This window comes from Schistocerca cancellata, chromosome 3 (assembly GCF_023864275.1).
Source record: "Schistocerca cancellata isolate TAMUIC-IGC-003103 chromosome 3, iqSchCanc2.1, whole genome shotgun sequence".
NCBI lineage: Eukaryota > Metazoa > Arthropoda > Insecta > Orthoptera > Acrididae > Schistocerca > Schistocerca cancellata.
The window spans coordinates 456,803,094-456,825,602 of NC_064628.1; the positions used below are offsets into that span (position 1 = coordinate 456,803,094).

Here is a 22,509-nt window from a genome sequence, read left to right on the forward strand (position 1 = left end):
GGGAGATCTTCTCAAAGGTTCCCCCTGTTCATTTGATTACAATGGAAGTGTTATGGCACACTGTTACTACGATTCTGAGGCTTCTTTTCAGGAGGACTGACCAATTGAGCTCCCTTTGAGGAGTGGGTGTAGGTACTACCTGATGGTACATCTGTCCCGCCAGAACTAGTAGTTTCATGAGAGCATTCCATAAGGATTCCACGAGATGCTAGGGAAACAACCTTCATGCCTGAGCAAGTCTTATTCAACTGGGGGGCAGCAGGTGCCCCAGAGGTTGCCTGCTAGATGCTGTTTAACCTCAACAGCCATTCACCTCTTCAGCACTTAGCACACCTTGAGGTTGAGGTTTTTTTTCCCCTTGTTCTCTGAAAAACACAACATTCCACCGCTTGGCTGCATGGTGATCGCTGAAGCATGCCCAGAGCTTATGGTGACAGAAGGCTGGCAGCGTTTACCAGCCCCCAGCTAGGAACCCTGGGGTCGCAAAACCCGTGCTTAGCAATGCGGAGCCCTTAGGGGTCAATAGAAATAATATTTCTGTCAACTGCAATCAGCAATCCCCCTCCAACGGTGTCTAATATGTCTTTCCGATACACATTCCAGGATTTAGTAAATATCTCACAGCTTTCTACTTCAAGTTTCAGCCAGCTCTCTGTGACAAGAATAAATTGAGCACAAGAACTTTTCTGGAGGGCATTAAATTCAGAAACTTTGCTATGAATACTTCAACAATCCACAAATAAAATTTAAACTGGCAAGTGTCTTCGCTCTGAATGTGATCTGACTTCGTTATCTGTGCATCATTTGGCAAGTGTTCATCAGAGTACCTCAAACTACCATCTAGCCCAAAAAACCTCCATGTGCCCTCCACAGGTATTCCACTATCTGAGTAGTTGCTTCCTTTGTGTAGTGCACCCCTGACCTATTCAGGTGTCTCCTACAATTCCCCGCCTGATAACACAAGTCCAGAACTCTCCAGCCAAGACTGTCACAGAGTCGACGAAGCCTATGGTTAAGATGCTACACTCGACTCCAAACCAAAGGACCCCTATCAACTCTGGAAGCAATCCTGCAAATGGAAAACTAGCAGCCTTTCATCACTTCTGTGAGCCACCTATAGGAACTGTGGATGGCCTCAGAACCCATGTGACAGGTTTTGGTGCCAACATGAGTCACAACTTGCAGAGGACTTCACCCTGCACGCTCGTTAGCCACAGGCAAGGCATCCTCCACATCTCCAATGAGGTGCCCCGGCAATCATACTGAGTGCATGTTGGCTTTCTTTCAAAGCCTCAATGCTATCTCCTTAAGGGGCTCCATAAAATGCCTAACCCTGGCACTCCCAATAACTAGCAAACCCCTGTCCATGTGTACCTGCTTGCACCCCACTGAAGGAATGACCACCTGCTCACTCACAGGCAGAATAGGCAAGGCCAAATGCCCAATATCCATATTGGCCCCCCACCTCGAGTGATGCAAATCCCTCATCTAGCTGTAAGGGCGGATTCACTGGGTTGGGTATAATAGGAGGTTCTTCAAGAGCAGAAACTATGGGTTATTTTTTAGTAGTAGTTACAGGCTACTTTCATGAATTCCATGCTGTTTCCCTGAGATTCCTACAACATACGACACCATGTCTAACAGCTGCTGTAAATAAAAAAAGCCAGTCACAGCTGGCTTTATGATTTCATTGCTTATTGGTATTATTACCCTTCAATATGTTGTATTTTAGTCTTATTGCAATCTATTTTCAAGTCTACTGCTAAGCTTGCTAAAGAAAATTTCTCCAGTATATTGTTGAAGTTTACTTTCATGAGAGGCATAATGTTGTTAGAAGTGCAAAGATTGTTCAGATGTGAGTCATTAACACTTATTCCTTGTTCATTTTCTGAGCTTAATGACCTAAAGTAAAATATTTTACTCTAAATAAACTGACCATCTTCGCAGAAGTCGCAGTTGCATTAAATTTATTTATAGTAGCTCTAGACACAAGAACAAAGAAAACAAAAGTTACCATCAAGTTCTTATTTCAGTTTTTGCTCCATTTACTTAGCTACGTTTTTTTTTTCCTTCCCCCCCCCCCCCCCCCCCCCATCTCTGTATTTAACCCCCACCCCATTCACCTTACTTTCATCCAAAATAGCATGTTATGGTCTACACTCTTTCTGCCTTCTATAGGAGCCTGATCCTCCACACATTTTCTTTGTGCTCCACAATGCTCCATCTGATGAAAATCCCTTAGGTATCCAGCCATGTGACAGTGTTGAAAACCACAATGTTTCAATAAAAATGAATAGTGCTACATCCCAGCTACTTGCCTATCATTACAGTTACCTGGAAGACACCTGTGGTCTGTTTGTAAATGCTTCATGCAGGAGACAGAACATGTTCCAGCAATATAAACATGGGATGGTACACCCATCACGTTTGTGGTAACATTCTGTGCAATAAAATCAGCTGGCTGATTTGTTGTCAACAGTACCCTCTGCAGTCAACACAAAAATGTATGGCACTAGACTCATTCCGAGAGGCACCAGCTTTGTCACCAGCGGCATGAGTATTACCATCAACAGTGCCTCATTTGCAGGCACTACTTTACCTAGGTGAATCATGTGCCCTCTGAGTGATAAGCGGATATCCTTGGGCTGGGCAGGCATTCAGGGTGCCATCCAGCTGCTGCAGGGCATTTCAGTTTGCTGAGCCAACTGAGGGCCATCTCTCTGAATTGTCCATATAGCCCATAGTTTTAATGCAAAAACAGGACCCAGTTGTCAACACTTTTCCTGGACTTCAGCATCTTCTAAGTCCTCTATGAGCTGCCTGTCATTCACCTCACGCAGTCCTCTGCTACCTTGGCCTCCACTGCCAAGACCTAGTATCCAGAGGTCTTAGACTTTTTCTGTGATCGTGCATTTCAGACAGGTGTCCAACCTGTGGTACATCATAATACAGAAATTTATTCTGTCAGACTTACAGTGAGGGTGCTTAATTACAAACCGTAAATTTAAAGACTGGTCACTGATCATCAAGTAATAAGACAGTTACCAGTTCACATCACCTCAAAAAGTAATGTTTAGTTTTCTGTGACTGATTTTATTACAATGTTTGTGTTGCTAGTAAACTTTTTATCATTCATTACCTGCCTGGGAACCTGCTCTTTCTGCATTAGCCCATACTAGCCCTCATCAAGTAAGACATCTGTCAAAGTTTCACAGTGTTTCAACACTGCCATTCAGCCAGAAACTCTGGAGCTTTTCATTCATCTGTATACATTATGAAAGCCAACATTCACACATATCACACAATTTGTTTGGCCACTGCGTTTCAGATTTGCTCTCTGTTAGTCCTTTTAAAAACACAAACACAATAAATTTTTTCTGCATAAAGCAATAACAACATAAGCTCACTTACATTTAAGTCCTTATTGTGCACTCCAGACACTTTTCTGGCCATATCAATGAAGAAACTGTCAATGTACAGTTGTAATGCTGCTACACCAGCCTTTATATATTGTCCTGTGTTGAAAAAAGTAAACAAATATCTGATTACAAAGAGATATAATAATGAAAATAATCATTTTAATAATATACTGTAATTGGATAAATAAAACATCTGCTCACCAACTGATGGCAGGAGAACACATGTATATATTAAAAAAAAAACTAACTTCCCTTCACCCCTCTTCCTTCTCCTTCAACCCTTTTGCTGGAAGAAGGGGCCACTGACTCATAAGCATGCACAAGTAAAACCCTTTTTTTATATGAGTGTTCTCCTGCCGCCACTTAGTGAGTAGATTTTCTATACATCTAATTACATTATTTTGATTATAAAGAGAAATTATGTAAAAATTATATGAGTTCTTATTAACATACTTCTTTCTAAACAGAAATATTACACTTAAAAAGTTCACAAATGCTGATTAGAGGCATGGATGGGAAAAGCTGATACTAAACAATAAATCAAGATAAAACATGGACACAAAAACCTGTTTACCTGTTACTGAGACACTTCTGCTCCTAGTTACCGAGACAATAGTAAGTATGTCACACATACAAACCTTTCCCGCATTTACATGTAACAGTAACACATATTTTATACCAACTTCGATTAACACCACTGAGGCCGTAGCACATGAGTAACTGGAGAACCACTGCCTATGCCAATAAACATTAAGAGTATCACAGGTGATGTGAAGTATAATCCCATGGAGTTCCTTGCAGTATACAAGGTGCATCGTATGTCAGATGAAGCAAAAGTTAAGTTAACAAAGTGGCAGAATAATGGATACATTCATGGGCTAAATAAATCAACAATTTATTTAGAGGTTTCCAAAAAATTATTTTAATAAGTTTTGAGGCCAAATACATATCAAAACTGAATTTTTAAACGAGTTAAATTTTAAAAATGGTCACACAGTAAAATAATTTTGTCTGAACAGTTGTGCGTGTGGTTGTATGTATGAATGTGTGTACTACTGCTGGAAACAGAATTAGTTCTTGAAAGATAGTGTGAATGCTGTTCTCTGTTGTGTGTTACTGTTCTCCATACCCCAAAAGACATTTGCTAGAGTACCTATAGAATTCCTGATACACAGTCCAACCAATTCACTGGATGAATTTTTCAGTTTCGCAGGGAAACTGGACAATGTATAACAAAGCTAGGTGGGATTTTTTACTTCCCCTCCTGTTTTGCCATCTGCCGCCTTAAAATTCATCCCCTCCCCCTCCCCCCCCCCCCCCCCCCCCAATTTTAACTGATTACCATTAACATAAGTGAATATAATTTGCATTTTCATACAAGAGAAAGACTGATCCTCAGTTTTAAAGAATATAACATCAGATCTACTTTTGTGCTTAGTTTTATGCATATAATTGATTTTCTAATTTATTTTGACTATGCCTAGTTAGTATCTTTCGTTATGAGGTGAAATGAGTAATTGTTTCATAACTTCAATTCTATTGATGACATATATAAAAATATAAGTTCTCTAATAATTGTAAACACTTGGAAGACAAAATGCTAGTATTCTTAAAGTATCTATTTAGCTCTATTCGAAAATATGTTAGCATGGTAATTAACAGTTTTGTCAAAAGTATTGTTTGCATAATATATTTGTTAGTTTTGTGATTTAAACAAATAATTCGGCTTAACCCTTGTAGCAGAAGAAACTGTTAAAAGGAACGTATTTTTCAATATATGCAATTAATTTAATGAGTTAAGTTTTAATTGTAATTTCCGTAAATTTAACTTTGAACAATGTGTAGTTTCAGCACCTACTATTCTGATGATACATAAGGGCCCAATTTTTGGTCGCGAAACAGGCATTTGAAACAATGTATCAGTGAAATAAGTGTTACACAATTAGGCCGTGTATTTAAACAATGACAGTGTCTACTCCATATGTACCTTTCTAATCTTCAAGAACAGTGAATTTTGTGGTTAAGTTTTTACTGCCTGTAGATGTTCAATAGTAAACTATTGCAGCAGTATGTGAATGTTTGCCTGAAAACTATTACTGAGGCTTCTTGAAAGATGAACAATAGTGCACTGGGCATATAAATGTGTATATGGGGGGTTGTGAAAAGTGAAAGTAAAACTGCTGTGAAACGCAACTGCATCTGTCAGCTACATCATTTACAGTAGCCAGTACTGCACATCCACCCCATATTTTTTCAGTCTGTGTAGCAGACAGTACATCGACACCGAGGACAAAAGAAGAAAAAGTAGGCGAACCACTAAAAATGTGTTAAGGAATCCAATCATGCAGACTGATGCAAACAGACAGAAGAGGGATGCATCCAGTAATAGGTAGACAATAATAAGACAACAGACCAGGGCAGCCAAAAAACTGGTGAGAAGAAAGGCACATAACTTGCAGCACAGACCAGGGCACTTCAACCAAAATAATCAATACGGTATTGGTCATCTGTTGCTGAATGCATTCTTTATGCTGTTCCAGAGATTATGGTAACAATAAAGCAATCCATAATCAGTAAGTCATGAATTCCAGTACTACTAGACAACAAGTTTAGCAACTGAAATATGACAGCAAGTGATAGGTAGTGGGCAGTGGCAGTATATTTAAATTCTAGGGCTCGACATAGAATTAGCCTACGCAACTCCTTTTTGTGGGCATGGCCCATGGGCAATGTTACCTGCTAGATTATGTTGCCTGCTACATTTTTGTCTCTCTACATTCTTGTGTTCTATGTGAACTGTTTTCAGTCTGAGACCTTGTATTAATGTTTTTACAATATTGACCATCCTGGATTTTCCATTTACCTGCATGTTTAGTGTGCCAATATGCTCTGCAATAGAGATAGTACAATGTCCTGCTGAATAGTCACTGTTTGTGTTTTCAATCATAATTATGAAATTGTGATCTCATAGATCACACATTAAGATAAAAACCAATAAATTTTTCAGTATTAAACATTTGAAGCAACTGTTTTGTAGCAGTACAACACTAGGGGATTTGGATTAATACGAGACACTGTTGTTCTCGCAAAAGTAAATTATTGCTCTTAAATTTGTTCAGCAGTTACTAGGGATAGCGATATGACTGTAGTATCATGTATGCAAGGTATAAAAGAGCAGTGCACTGGTGGAGCTGTCATTTGTACTCAGGTGATTCATGTGAAAAGGTTTCCAACATGATTGTGGCCACACGATAGGCATTAACAGACACTGTACATAGAAAGGTTGTTGGAGCTAGAAGCACTGTACATTCCATTTTGGAAATCATTAAGGAATTCAATATTACGAGATCCACAGTCTCAAGAGTGTGCTGTGAATACCTAATTTTAGCCATTACCTATCACCACAGACAATGGCAATGGCTGACGGCCATCAATTAATAACCGAGAGCAGCAGCGATTGCATAGAGTTGCCAGTGCTAGCTGACAAGCAACAAGGGGGAGAAATAGAAGCAGAAATCAATGGAGGTTGTATGACAAAAGTATCCATTAGGACAGTGTGACAAAATTCGGCATTAATGGGCCATGGCAGCAGACACCTGACGCAAGTGCTTTTGCTAATAGCATGGCATTGCCTGCAGTGCCTCTCCTGGGCTCGTAACCATATCAGTTGGACCCTAGACAACTTGAAAACTGGTCTGATCAGATGAGCCCTGATTTCCTTTGTAAGAGCTGATGGTAAATTTCGAATGTGACACACACTCCATGAAGCCATGGTCCCATGTTGTCAACAAGGCACTGTCCAAACTGGTGGTGGCTTCATAAAGGTGTGCTGTGTTTAAATGGAATGGAATGGGTCCTCTGGTTCAATTGAACTGATCATTGACTGGAAATAATCATGATCAGCTACTTGGAGACTATGTGCAGCTATTCATGGATTTCATGTTCTGAACAATTATGGAATTTTTATGGATGACAATGCATCATGTTACCAGGCCACAATTGCTCACTATGGTTTGAAGAACATCCTGGAGCTTTTGAGTGAATGATTTGGCAACCAACATCAGCATACCTCAATATTTCTGCAGAGGACTTCCAATGACTTGTTGAGTCCACACTACAGAGCTGCTGGACAATGCCAGGCAAACGGTCATCAGACATGATATTAGGAGATATCCCATAATTTTTGTTGTGTACAATTGTAGATTTTCTGATGTAGCCACCCTTAGTCAGTGTCAAAAACTGGTAAAAGTAAAATTTTGTTAATAACAGTTGGCTGTTTTATACCTATCACAAATCGAATTTAAATTTTATGTTTCATAAATTCCTGTGTAGCCCTTATGTATGTAAAACTGGAATGTGGGTTGTGTCACTTGAAAAGAATGTCATGTGTACATTCACACATTTTATACTGTTGTTCAACATAGTATCAGAATCAATATGTGCTACTGCAACAACAGAGCCAGCCATCACAGAGGGATCACTCAGAAACAAATATAGCACTACCTCCAGCTTTTCCACCCTACAACAAGGGAGAACGAGAACAGGATTCATATTTGTGCTGGCTGCAACAACACTGCGAATAATTCAAGGACAATTTACAGTGTTATTCCACATCTCTCATGAGCTGCATGTGAAATGTTACTCCCCCCCACCTACCTCTTGTCAGACACAGTAGCACTGCCTTTCAAGAAAATGTGTGGGCTTTCATTGCCTTATTATTAGTATAAGTGCCATAATGGTAGTCTTATTACTCATGGATCACAGATTTAAAATCTTCCTTCGAAGTTCGAATTCCCAAAAGTCGTTCCAACATTTAAGAATTCCTATGTCAAATTTCTAATTGAAGACATTCCTGTCCAGCTTGATCCTAATCAATAAATTTGAAATGAGGCACTAAAATGATATGAAGCATCTATGAACAAGTAGTTTGCATTATGCAATCATCCAAACAGGAAGGTTAAACCCTAATCGCTCATGAATGATGACACCAATAGAAACAGAGCACAAGCTTGGATTGGTGAAGGCTTGGAGAAGAAATATGTAGGGCTCTTTCAAAGGAATTATCCTGGCATTTGCTTTGGCTGACTTAAGGATATCGTGGGAAACCTGTTTATACAGATGGCTACATAGATTTGCACCACTGTTTCTAGGAATGAGTCAAGTAATTTAGCACTGTGCCACCTAGCTCATTGCAGTCGTTCAAAATAGTTCAGGGAGTCAACCAACATTTTGAAGTAACTCAAGAGGTAGTGACAGGATGCTCACAACACTTCATGTATTTCATGCTGGCCCCCTTCTCATTTGACACTGTCAACCGAGTCTTCACTAGAATTAGTGCACACACAAAGTTCAGTAAAACATCTTAAGTGTCTGCTACCATCACATTTGACATATCTCTAAAACCACATCACAGGTGACAGTTTGCATCAATGGGATACTTGCACGGCCTACCATAAACAGCAGCATGTCACGGCAGTTTGTCAAAACATGGAAATATATCTCTTTAACATACAGTGTTCATTATGGATCTAACAAAACAGCTATTGCACCTACCAGATTCAACATTTGGTCCTTCTGGGGCAGCTTCCGAAAAAGTCTCTTTTATATTTAAAGTTGCCTCTGACCTCACCCGATACCTTAAATTTGTTGGTAGTTCATCTTCTTTAATGTTATCAAATATTATACCAATGAACTTGCCACCACCTTCAAATGCGTTATAAGCACTTACAATATCATCTTCACTCTGTACGCCAATGATTGCTAAAATAAACAAATCATTAATAAATTCATATTGAAATGCACAGAACAACATTTTTTACAGCAATCCTCAAACAACATTTTTACAGTAATGCTCCCAAGCTGCATTATTAGCAACACCACATTTAGACTGTTATCAGCAAATTAATGCTTACAGAGCACATTTACCAGCCCAATCACCCTCCACACAAAATACAATAGTCCCATACTCACGGAATGAATGTTGGGGATCAAGTGCAGGAATACCACACAGCCATCCTGGGAAAGTTCCTAGTGTATGTGGTTTTCCATTACTTCCCTCTGCCTGTTATGAAGTGTCAAATGTGTACCTGTGTTGTGTGGTTGATTGTGCTTGTACAGTGTATTCTTGTGTTTGTGTCATGGATGAGAGGAAGGAAAAGGTTCATCCTCTCCCTTCCTCTCATCCCCTCTTCTCATCCATAACAACACAAACCCAAGAACACTGTGCAGGGTTTTCTCCAACAGCATCTGATACTGAACTACGAAGTTGAAACACTGTACACAATATCATTATATTTTATTTATAGCACAATGAGTATAATATTTATATTGCCAGGGCAAAGAAGTAATCAAAAATGGATAATGAAAGTACTGTAATATGTCACAAACATTTCACTTTTATTATTTTATTATTTATTTCATTCCCAACACCTGACCCCTTTCTCCTACAATTCAATCTAACATCATATTCAATACACTATCACTTTATCTCCACTCAACTTTCTGGTATTTCAAAACTGTTTCCAGGTTGTTGGTCACTGAAGTATCCTGATACTAGCACTCTGTACACTACTTACCCTTCATTTGTTTATTGTTTCAGCACAGCCAATTTTCTATGCTATTCACTCCCACATCCATTTGCTGACATAATTTCCATCTAGAAACTAGTTCTACATCAAATAAAAGCAACACACTTACAAAACATGTCATTGCTATGTCATTCAACCCTTCTTATCCTCAGAAACATTCATCCTGTCCACAAATCTTACCTTCTATTCTGTGTCCAAATTTAATCAAACCATTTTAAGATCTCATGCCCATTACAGGCTCTGTGAGAGAAGAGATGATTATTATTATTGTTACAAGGTCAGATCAGTCAATCATCCAGACTGTTGCCCCTGATACTACTGAAAAGGCTGCTGCCCCTCTTCAGGAGGGTCTGGCCTCTCAACAGGTACCTCTCCATTGTGGTTGCACCTGCGGTGCGGGTATCTATATCACTGAGGGATGCAAGCCTCCCCAGCAATGGCAAGGTCCATGGTTCAGGGGTGTGGGGGGGATTATTACGTTACTCAAATCCAGCACTCTCAAGCAAGATGCTAATTGATGAACCTTGCATCAAAGTTGAAGTTGATATAAAATGAATCACACACCATTTCAAGCTTATCCTAAACGTATGTACATACAGAATATGCAGCTGATCAGGCTTTACACACACCGATCACCCAGAACAATTATGATCAAATACCTAATAGCTGGTATGTCCACCTTTGGCTAAGATAACAGAAGCGACACATCCTGGCATGGAAGCAGTAAGGCCTCGGTAGTTCGCTGGAGCTGACAATACATCTCCACACACACCACCTAATTCCCATAAATTTTGGAGTGGCTGTTGTTGAACTATGATGCCACATTTAAATTGCACCCAGATGTTTTCAATTGGGTTCAGGTCTGGCAAGCTGGGAGGCCAGAACTTCAACTGGAACTCGCCACTGTGTTCCTCGAACCACTTCATGGTGCATTATCTTGTAGAAAAACGTTACTGCCATTGTTAAATATGATTGTTATGAAGGCGAGTCATGGCTACCAGTGTAAGATATTCTGTGGCCATCATGTTGCCTTGCACGAGCTCCACTGGACCCATAGATGCCCACATGAGTGTTCCTCAGAGCATCTGCAATGTTCTGCCACTGCACCAACATCCAGTGCCCATTTCAGTCATAGTTGCTGATGTCGTGGTGTTAACATTGGCACATGCATGGGTTTTTGGCAGCGGCGGCCCACTGTTAGGAGTGTTCAGTGCACTGTGCATTCAGACACACTTGTACTCTGCCCAGCATTAAAGACTGTTAGCATTAAAGTTAGTTCTGCCACAGTTCGGTACCTATCCTGTTTCACCAGCTTGTCCAGCCTATGGCATCTGACATCTGTAATGAGGGGTGGCCACCCAACTCTACAACATATGGATCTGGCTTCACTTCATGTTGAAGACACTTACCACAGCAGTCCTTGAACACTCAACAAGTTGTGCAGTTTCTGTAATACTTGTGCCGAGCCAACGGGCCACCACACTCTGCCCTCAGTCAAACGCAGATAAATCGCGCATCTTCCCCATTCTGTAAACTGATAGCACTCTCACTGATACCACATGTACTGTGCATGTGTACAACCATCACTCATTTCTCACCAGGTGACACTGCTATCACGTGGACAGGTTTATATTAGTAGGTCAGTGTTCATAATGTTCTGGCTGATCAGTTTAAATACTTCCAACAGTAACTCAGACAGCTCAGGAACTATGTACATCAAAGATGACCATCAAATCATCATCCACCCATTGATAAAGACCACTACAGTTTTACCTGACGGCTTTCAGCTGAGTCTGCATTAGTCCTCAAATAATCTGAAATCTTCCAATAAAGTAAATTTTGAAAATGCTTCAAAACAAACTATTCTGGAAGTCACGTACATTCTAAATCCTATTACAGGTGCTTTCACTGTCTACCACTTTTATCTTTCCATCACAGGACAGATATGTCTATACCCTTCTGCAATGGCAGATTTCTGCTTTCTTGGCACTTGAAAAAAGTGCTAGCATCACACATGGCACCATATGCTTAACTTAATTCTTATACGCATGTGCTATTACACATATCCTTTCCTGGCATTTAACTGAACATGTTGTAAACTTTTTCTAGTATGTTAATCAACTTCATATTCAATCATACCTATTTCATTTGTGTGTGACATGATAACAAACCAATGTCACAATATATGAATAAGAACATTAGCATTTATCCTAAACTCCCCGAGAGATTGAAAACTGGCTAGTCATCGGCCCTAGTTACACACTACATCAGAACCTAATAATGTCTGTGAAATGGCAAGACAGAACAATAAAAGTGACTGAAAAATACTATATACCACAGATTAGACACAAAAATGCACAAATAATTAGTATCAAGATCTCTGACTTAACACAGTATGATGTGAAGCACACAAATGCAACCAGAGTCTTTAAACATTGTGGAATGGAATCCAAGGGGACCTGGATTTGTTCCTGGGGAATCATTCTCATAATTTTTGAATGTAACTTCACAAAGCATAAACAGTGATTGCTACAAGACTACAATGAACAACATGCAAACAAACTGTTTCAACGATACATCCAATTGTTGACAGGCCATGAGAATAAGCATTCCAGGGAATCAACAGAACCCATAGTTCAAAGAAAAAAGCTTGAACATTTCTCACAATATGTGCCTGGGCATGTCACTGATGAAATCAAATGTGTAGAACTATCTAAATAGGTGCACCATCTCACAGTCTAAACCCTTCCTGATGTTGTTGTTGTTGTTGTTGTTGTTGTTGTTGTTGTTGTGGTCTTCAGTCCTGAGACTGGTTTGATGCAGCTGTCCATGCTACCCTACCCTGTGCAAGCTTCTTCATCTCCCAGCACTTACTGCAACCTACATCCTTCTGAATCTGCTTAGTGTATTCATCTCTTGGTCTCCCTCTACGATTTTTACCCTCCACGCTGCCCTCCAATGCTAAATTTGTGATACCTTCATGCCTCAGCACATGTCCTACTAACCGGTCCCTTCTTTTTGTCAAGTTGTGCCACAAACTCCTCTTCTCCCCAATCCTATTCAATACCTCCTCATTAGTTACGTGATCTACCCACCTAATCTTCAACATTCTACTGTAGCACCACATTTCGAAAGCTTCTATTCTCTTCATGTCTAAACTATTTATCGTCCATATTTCACTTCCATACATGGCTACACTCCATACAAATACTTTCAGAAACGACTTCCTGACACAAATCTATACTCGATGTTAACAAATTTCTCTTCTTCTTCCTGATGTAGTAGTTAGTTATCAGATTGACCTCAATACACTGAAATTAAGATACTAGATTGCCCAATGGTGTTCAAAACTATCATGTTTCACATTTGGATGATATGCCTTTCAACAACACAGGCCAACAGGTTGCAGTCACCGCAGCAGAATCTAACACATACACTGACAAAAATGGAAAGTGTTACACCATGAAAACCTTGACAAAACACTACCTAACTGATACTCCAGTATAACTGCCTAGGCTTCCACAGCCAAAACTGGTTGACAATGAAGTTTTCCAAGTATTTTACCACATCATAATGTAAAAAAACTATACTGGAGAAATCAACATTTTGGCCTCAGTTACAGAAGACCCAGAAGAAGGTAATTGTAACCATGCTAACTAGTATGTGGCAAGACTGGTAAACACTGTTGACATATCCTTCATGACCAGGGTGCCAGGTGGCATATTTCACCAGGATAAATCAAGACTCTACACTACAGTTCACACCTCAGACACAATGAGGAATGTATGGATCCTCCAATGTCTTGTTCAGTCCTCTGATTCAACACCCATAGAGCTAGTCTGGGATGCGATGACAAGACATATACAGGGTGGTTATAGTTAAACTTTCACTACTTGAGAGGGCTCCCATGAAAAACTAGTGATCGTATGAGAATGAAACTTTGTGGAAAATGTGCAAGGACACATGGAAGGGAAATAATGAATAAACCAATAAAAGAAACACATTTTAATTTTCATATGAAAGGGTAACATTCACTAATTGTGCATCATGTTTACACTCCAGGTTATGAACTTTGCTCAATATGACAGCCTGGAACCACACTAGAGATACCACTTCATAACTGTTTGCAAAACTTTTCAAATAGTGGACAGTGGACTGGTTATCTGTTGTGACACCCTTCATGCACTTTATGAAGATCACACACTGTGTACAGCATTCTCAGCCATGGCAACTGTAACTTCAACAACAACTTGTGTTGCAATTGGCTGTCAACATCTTTCAAGAGCAATTCACAAACCTCAAGGTCATTTGAAATTCTGAATCATGTATCGATACTACCGAAGAGCAGGAGCACTACCGCTGATGTTTTGAAAAAACGGCTTTACAAGTATAGCCCTACTCACCTTGTGCAGACCCACTTGAGTGTCTGCAACTGTTATGCATAATGATGCTTGTGTTTCAACCCTAAATCGCTGTACCAGTACCGGCACCTAACAGCAAGTCATAAAACTAACAATACTAACAACTCAAATCCTGCAGCCTATCTATACGGTAAATAGTTTTCGATCTATACTAGCTCAAGCAGTAAAAGTTTAATTATAACCACCCTGTACCATCATAACAGCCTCCAGCCAGCAATTTTCATGAAATGACAATGTATATGTCTCAGACATGGCAATAAATTCCTCCAGATATCTGGAGCTTTTTGCTTCCATATCACAATGAATACAAGAGAGTATTCATGACTGTGGGGGTCACACAAAATACTGATGTTGTTGTTGACTGGCATCAGTTCAGAATGGAATGAAAGTTTAATCATCTAATACGTGTTGTTGCTGTTGTTGTTGTCTTCAGTCCAGAGACTGGTTTGATGCAGTCCTCCATGCTACTCTATCCTGTGCAAGCTTCTTCATCTCTGAGTAGCTACTGCAACCTACATCCTTCTGAATCTGCTTAGTGTATTCATCTCTTGGTCTCCCTCAATGATTTTTACCCTCCAACTTCCCTCCAATACTAAATTGGTGATCCCTTGATAAAACAAAAAATCCATGAAGTTTGATAAATGCTTTACTTTTATTTCAAGGCAAAACACTTTCTGTTCCACTCAAACCATGATCATTTGCAATTTGAAATGTGTGGTTTCTTGGCAATAGGTGTTAACACAATAACATGCGCACAAACAGTCTTGACTTGCAGCAGACTGCATAAAACAATCAGCTCAAAAGGTCCACATCTGCTGCTGTAATCCAGTGTCAAGTAAACACCAAATAAAGCTGTAGAGTCTATTACCACTAGACAGACAACAAACCACAGGCTTGACACTATATATAAACATGTTCTAACTGCACTCACCATACAGCTTTCTGTCTGCTTGTATATATTAGTTGGTCTCCTGGAATCTCACTGGCTTCCCATTTACCTGTCTGTACATAGGTAGGTAGTAATTTTGAAAATATATTCGAATGTGTGTGAAATCTTATGGGACTGCTAAGGTCATCAGTTCCTAAGCTTACACACTAATTAATCTAAATTATCTGAAGGACAAACACACACACCCATGCCCAAGGGAGGACTCGAACTTCCGCCAGGACCAGCCGCACAGTCCGTCACTGCAGCGCCTTAGACTGCTCGGCTAATCCCGTGTGGCAGTAATGTTGACAACAGGGATGAGAAACAACTGCATGAGAAATGAACATGGATGTTCATGTTGGACTGCAGGCCAAAGGGCAGGAATAATCTGTGCCGAGAGGCTTTCTTCCCTTCCACCCCAATGCCAACCCTACACATGGGTAAGAAAGAAATGGATTATACATGTCATTCTGCACTGTCGCCTGCTCCAAAAAGTGCGCACTTCCAGTCTATCCAATGACATATGTGGTCGGATAGAAAGTTTTCTAACAGACAGAGAACAGTATGTCTGTCCTGAATGGGGAGACTTCAACAGAAACAAGCATAACATCAGGCAAGCCCCAGGGCAGCGTATTAGGTCCACTGCTTTTTACAATTTACATAAACGATCTGGTTGACGGTATTAACAGCAGCATTAGACTATTTGCCGATGATGCTGTAGTCTACAGGAAAGTAGTATCACACAAAAGTTGTAAAAAAAATCAATGAGGATTTGCGGGAAATAAATGTGTGTTGTAATGACTGGCAGTTATCTCTCAATATTAGCAAGTGTGACTTACTGCGTATAACAAAGTGAAAATCACCATTAATGTACGAGTACAAATAAATGCCCAGTCTTTGGTAGCAGTAACATCCATCAAGTATCTGGGTGTGACTACTCAAAATGATCTCAAATTGAATGATCAGATTACATAAGTAACGGGTAAGGCAAACTCCAGATTGTGGTTTAGTGGTAGAATCCTGAAACGATACAGTCCTTTGGCAAAGGAAATTGCCTCAAATACTTTAGTTCATCCAGTCTTACAGTATCGTTCATCTGTATGGGACTCTTACCAGTTGGGTCCGATTCAAGAGATCGAGGAGGTCCAAAGAAGAGCGGCATGATTCGTGACTGGTACATTTAGCCATCGTGAGAGCATTACAAATCTCATAGAAAGTTTAAAGAAAGGTTGAAGTGGGACATGCTTGCAGATAGACGACGCGCTAAACGTAAGGGGCTGCTCACTAAATTCCAAAATCCGATATTCATCGAGGATGTAGAGCATATATTATTATCACAATGATCACCATTCAAAGATAAGGGAAATTAAAGCTTGTACTGAGGCATTCAAACAGTCGTTTTTTCCTTACGCAACCAGCGAGTGGAACAGAAGGGGGGAGGGGGGGGGGGGGGGGGGGGAATATGACTTTGGCATGAACAGTGCCCTCTGCCACACGCTGCTTGATGGCTATCGCAGTATATATTATGTAGATGTAGATGTTTTTCCACATTCAAACAGGTCGTGGAGTAAAACCATTCCCCAAAAGAGTCTGAGAAATAAAAAGGCAGAAAGCTAACTAAGAAACACAGTGAAAGAGGAAACGAAAGAGTCAAAATGTGCACCCAACAGGAAAAGAGCAGAAGAAGGTATGGCTTGGGCTGGCTGATCGCAAGAAGAAGAAAGGATGAACCAGCCACTCTTCAACACACTAAAATCTCCAGCGCAAAAGAGAAGGTGAGGGGAACATGACAGGGAAAAATGAACACCAAGGCAAACAAACAGCAAAGAAAGAGTGAGAAAGAGTTAAAATGGAGGGAAGGTAGAGGCCTGGGAGTGAAGTCCAGATACCCACACTTAGCCATTGAGACCTTGTCTCCCAACACTGTTGGCTGTGGGATGGGAAAGTTAGAAGTCTGCCACAGAGAGGCTAAAATTGGGCAATCCTACAAAACGTGGATGACAGTCACGTGGGAACCACAGTGACACTGAGGTAGGTCCTCATGGCTGAGGAGGTGATCTTGAGTCAGCTAAGTATGGCTGATGTGAAACTGGCAAAGGACAACTGAGACCCTGCAAGTGGCTCATATGGATGAACACCACACAACTGTTGTCTCCTTAATAACACGTTGTTTATTTGATGTACTGAGGGTGCATCATTCGGTATTCCAGATTCCAAAAACTTTACGGCATAAGACCGACAGGAGATCAGTCTACGGTGGGCCAATTGCCAGAGTTAGTTTACCGGTAGCCTGTTTGGTGAGCCTGTCAGCAATTTCATTGCCTGGGATCCCGACACGTTCTGGGGTCCAAATGATGGACACTGAATGTCCACTGTTTCCAAGGATATAAAAAGACTTCTGGATAGTCATTGCAATAGGGTGGTGAGGGAAGCACTGGTCGACAGCTTGTAGGCTGCTTAAGGAATCAATACAGATGACGAAGGACTCACCTGCACAGGAGCTACCAACTCTCCATTGAAAGCAGCCATCCCGCTGTTCAATATGGCAAATATGAGTATAAGCAAAGAAAATGTGGCCACTGACCATTGAGTCATCAGTGTAGACTATTTCTGAGTCCTGGAACTCACCAAAAAGGGAGAAAAATTGCCGGCATAGGGCCTCAGGTGGAATTGAGCCTTTTTGGCCTTGCGATAGATCCAGATAAAGCTATGGCCGAGGCATGGACCATGGAGGCGTATGTGAGTGGACCCACAGGAAATATGGTAGAAGGAAAGTATCAAGTGCAGTAAGAAGTAACCAAACATGGATTCCAATTGGAATCCCCAATCTGGGCAGCCGTTGCGGGAGATGGACTGTTGTGTTCAGGAAAAGGGAGCATTATTTTGGATGGTGAGGCACACTACGAATGTGGGTAGTATAATTCGCAAGCAGTTGTCACCTGATTCGCGATGGAGGAACGCCAGCTTCCATGAGGAGGCTATTTACTGTGCTCATTCATTCACAAGTCAAACTCCACAGTGGTGTATAGGGTCCAGCAGCCACAATGCTGAGGAATGTGAAACCATACACCAGGTTCCTATAGTCAAGATTGGACTGCACAATGACTTTATACAGCTCCAACAGTGTAGGGTGATCAACACCACAGTTGGTGTGGCTCAGACATCAAATAATATTAAGATGCCACCAGCACTTTTCCTTAAGCTGATGAAGATGGGAAAGCCAAGTTAAGCAGGTCATCGGAGTTAAGTTCTAGTTGTGGCTGGACAGTACGACGATGACAGAAGTGCATGATGCAAGTCTTGGCAGCTGAAAACTGAAATCTGTGAGTGATAGCCCACAACTGCGCCTTTTGTATGGCGCCCTGCAGTCAAGGGTCAGCCATACCAACAGAAGAGGAGCAGAAAGAAATACAAAAATCATCAGCACATAAGGGGGGGGGGGGGGGGGGGGGGAGATACTGAGAACCCCACAGATGCTTCGAGGCCATTAATGGTAATTAAAAGAGTGGGACATTCAATAGAGAGACCTGCAGGACCCCATTCCCTTGGATGAGGGGAAGACTGTGTGAAGCACAAACTTTAACTCTGAAAGTGTGAGGCAACAAAAAGTTCAGAATAAAAATCTGAAGCACGACCCGGAGATGCCACTTGTGCAGAGTAGTTAGGATGTGGTGTTCCCAAGTGGTATTGTAGGCTTTTGTCAGGTCAAAAAAGATGACAATAAGGTGTTGACACCAGGAAAACACTGTTAGGATAGCAGACTCCAGGTAGACCAAGTTGTCTGTGGCAGAGCGACCTTGGCAAAAAACGCCCTAGGAAGGAGGCAGATGGCCCTGAGATTCCAGGAGCCAACACAACCACTAGCTCACCATACGTTCGAGCAGCTCGCACAGAATGTTGGTAAGGCTGATAAGATGATGGCTATCCACATCTAGCTGGTTCTTACCAGGCTTTAGCACTGGAATTATGATATTGTCCCACCACTGTGATGGGAATTCGCCATTGCTCCATTTGCAGTTGCAGACGGCAAGGAGGTGGCACTGGTAATCCGCTGACAGACATTTAATCATTTAGGAATGGATGTGGTCTGGCCCTGGGGAAGTGTCAGGACAGTTGGCAAGGTCATTGAGAAATTCCCACTCACTGAAGGGAACGTTACATGGCTCAGGGTGGCATGGAGTGAACGACAGGTGTCATCATCCCACCCATTGTTTTAGGAGATGAAAGACAGGGTGGTAATTCTAGATGCAGAGGTGTGAGCATAATGCTCGACAAGTCGCTGTGCAATTACGTCAGGACTGGCAAGTACAGCTCCATGTGTGAAGATTCCAGGTATACCTGCAGGGGTCTGATATCCATAAACATGGATGACCTTGGTCCAAACATGGGAAGGAGACGTTCATTTTGCAATGGTGGAGATATATTTTTCTTAACACTCCTGCTTCCGTCATTTGATGGGTTGACGAACCTGGGTACGGAGCCATTTGAAGGCAATGTAGTGCTCCAGGGACAGGTGGCACTTATGACGTTGGAAAGCCCCCCCCCCCCCATGGTCTCTAACAGCCACAATGATTTCCAGTGACCACCAAGGCACTGATTTCCACCGGGGGCAACCTGAGGAACAAGGGCTTGCCAATTCAGCTGCGATAACAATGGCAGTAGTGATGGTTTGGATTACCTCATTGATGTAGCCATGCAATGGATATTCAACAGTGGTAGCGGAAGTAAAGCGTCGCAGTCATCCTCAGTAAGAGCCGAACTGGGCAAGCGTCCAGGTGAGTGACGCTTGGAGAAGGACAGGAAGAGTAGAATGTGGTCACTACTACCACAGAGTCATCATGAGCTCTCCAGTGGAGAGACTGGAGAAGGCCAGGACTGCAAATCGAGAGATCAATGGCTGAGTATGTGCCACGTGCCATACTGACATGAGTGGGGGGCACCTGTATTGAGGCGGCAAAGGTCGAATTGAGTTAGGAGATCCTTGACATCCTTACCACTGCCAGCAACCTTGGTTCCACCACTTCACAAAGTTTGTCAATGGCAACCAATACATAGGGGGGCACTTCACCATCTGGAGGAGAGTAGATTTTACAGATAGTAATTCCCTGCATTGTCTTCACCCTGAGCGCCACAGCTTCTAAAGGTGTTTGAAGGGGGCAAAGGTTCACTTCAGACAGAGGTAAGGACGCAGCAGATACCAATATTTTGACACAGTCAGTATGGTTTTTGTATTATCCCAATAGCCTCAAAGGGTGGGGGTCTGCATTGCGAGAAACCAGGTTTCCTGAAAGGCAATGCAAAAAGCAGCTGTAATGCTTAAAAAGTGTCACAACTCAGACAGGTGGGAGAAAAAACTGCCACAGTTCCGCTGGAGCATGATGCTGTCATTCGTCTGGGAAGGCATGAAGAGACCAAGGAGACAGTTTAGGCCTCAGGGTCACTTGCTGCAATCAGCCAAGTGCTGGTATCCAAGACCATTGTGTCTGAAGTGTCAGCACGACCTAGGTCCTCTGAGGATGCTAGAATCTCCACCTCATCCTCAGACATGAAACTATTATGGGGCTTTGGTATGAGGGTAATCAGAGTCTCCCATTTCCTAACAGATTTCTGCTTTATCTGTTTGGCCTCTCACCACTCTTTAGAGACTTGCTTGAAGGGCTTCTCTGAAATAGCTTTAGGGACAAACTAAGACTGTGAAGCCCTTCGACCAGCAGCAAGTGGCTCCTTCAGCCACTGGCTGGTGTCCACTTTACCACGGGGAGAGACTGTAGAACAGAGTCCCAAGGCATCCCTTCCATGTGAGAGGAGCCAGAGGAAGCTGTTGCTTCTCTGGTTGGGGTGTGGGGACCGATGTCCCCAGCATTTGGGGAGGGTGGTGCTCCCAAAGTAGAAGCTTTGGGAGGAACAGAAGAAGATGTGCTCCAGCCACTAGGAGAGGAGGATGTAGACGGATGATGCTGAAGGCCCACTGGAGAAAGCTTTAACAACGAATGTAATGGTGTCAATGAGGGCGATGTCGTCATAGCAGCAATGTAAGATGACAGCAATCAAACTGGGTTCAGCCTTTCGTATTTCAGTTTAGCCTCACAGTAAGACAGGACCTTGTACTCCATAATTTTCTACTCCTTTTGGAGTACTGTGCATTCCGGAGAGAAAGGGGAGTGGTGCTCTCCACAGCTGCCACACAGGTGGGAGAATGGGCACGTGGAGTATTCACATGCAGTGAACATCTGCAACCTCGGCATGTGGCATCTGAATTGCTCTGGGAGGACATTTGCCCAAATTTCCAGCACTTAAAGCACCACATAGTGGGAGGGACATTTCGTTTTACATCACATCGATACAGCATCACCTTCACCCTTTCAGGTAACGAATTGCCCTCAAAGGCCAAGATGAAGACACCGGTAGCAAGCCTATTCTCTCTAGGCCCCCTATTGACACTGTAGATGAAGTGAACACCCCGTCATTCTAAATTGGCGTGCAGCTGGTTGCTGGGACTGCTACAAGAAGTTACAATGAAAAATAATTCCCTGCACCATGTTGAGGCTTTTATGGGGAGTGAGTGAAATCTGAATATCATCCAGCTTGTCACAAGTGAGCAACACCTGGGACTGGGCTGAATCAGGAATGATCCATTGCGCATTTTGGACACCACTGCCACTTCCCCAAACTTATCCTCCCCTTGATGTGATCAACAAAAAATAGAGGTTTTGTATCCAGAAAGGAGTCCCCATCAGCAAATAAGGCTCCCTCTTTTTCACAGCCTTACTTTCCTCCCATGGTGCAGCTAGGGAGGGGAACGATTTAGGGTCATACATGTCAGCCCTGTAATCTACCTTGCCCTTCTTAGAGACTGCTGATACAATTTGGTCACAATCAAGCGATGACTTTGTCCATTTCATTGTGGGTCATCTGCCCCATGGTGCCACCCAGTCCAATCAGGAACTCTCCCCATGGTGCCACCTAGTCCAATCAGGAACTCTCCCCGTGGGCGCCACCCAGCCACAGCAAAGGCCACATGGCATGATGGTCATAGCCATGATTCCTGATGCCCCAAGAAGATAGATAGCTACTCCATGGCATACATGTGGAGTATGCAGGTCAGGCATCAGCAGTGCAATCCCTGTGTTGTCAGGGGGCTATGAGCAAGAGGG

The 22,509-nt window shown here is 42.1% G+C and overlaps 1 protein-coding gene across 2 annotated transcripts in view; it reads right to left on the reverse strand.

Annotated features, from left to right (window-relative positions):
- Nucleotides 1–22,509, reverse strand: part of LOC126175225 (phospholipid-transporting ATPase ABCA1-like) — a 455,526-nt gene that overhangs the window by 381,909 nt on the left and 51,108 nt on the right. For both annotated transcript variants that reach the window (XM_049921856.1, XM_049921857.1), the window contains exons 3-4: nucleotides 8,973–9,179; nucleotides 3,412–3,515 (exon numbers count right to left, since the gene is read on the reverse strand). In XM_049921856.1, coding sequence (XP_049777813.1) covers nucleotides 3,412–3,515; nucleotides 8,973–9,179 — 311 coding nt within the window. The remainder of the gene's footprint in view (nucleotides 1–3,411; nucleotides 3,516–8,972; nucleotides 9,180–22,509) is intronic.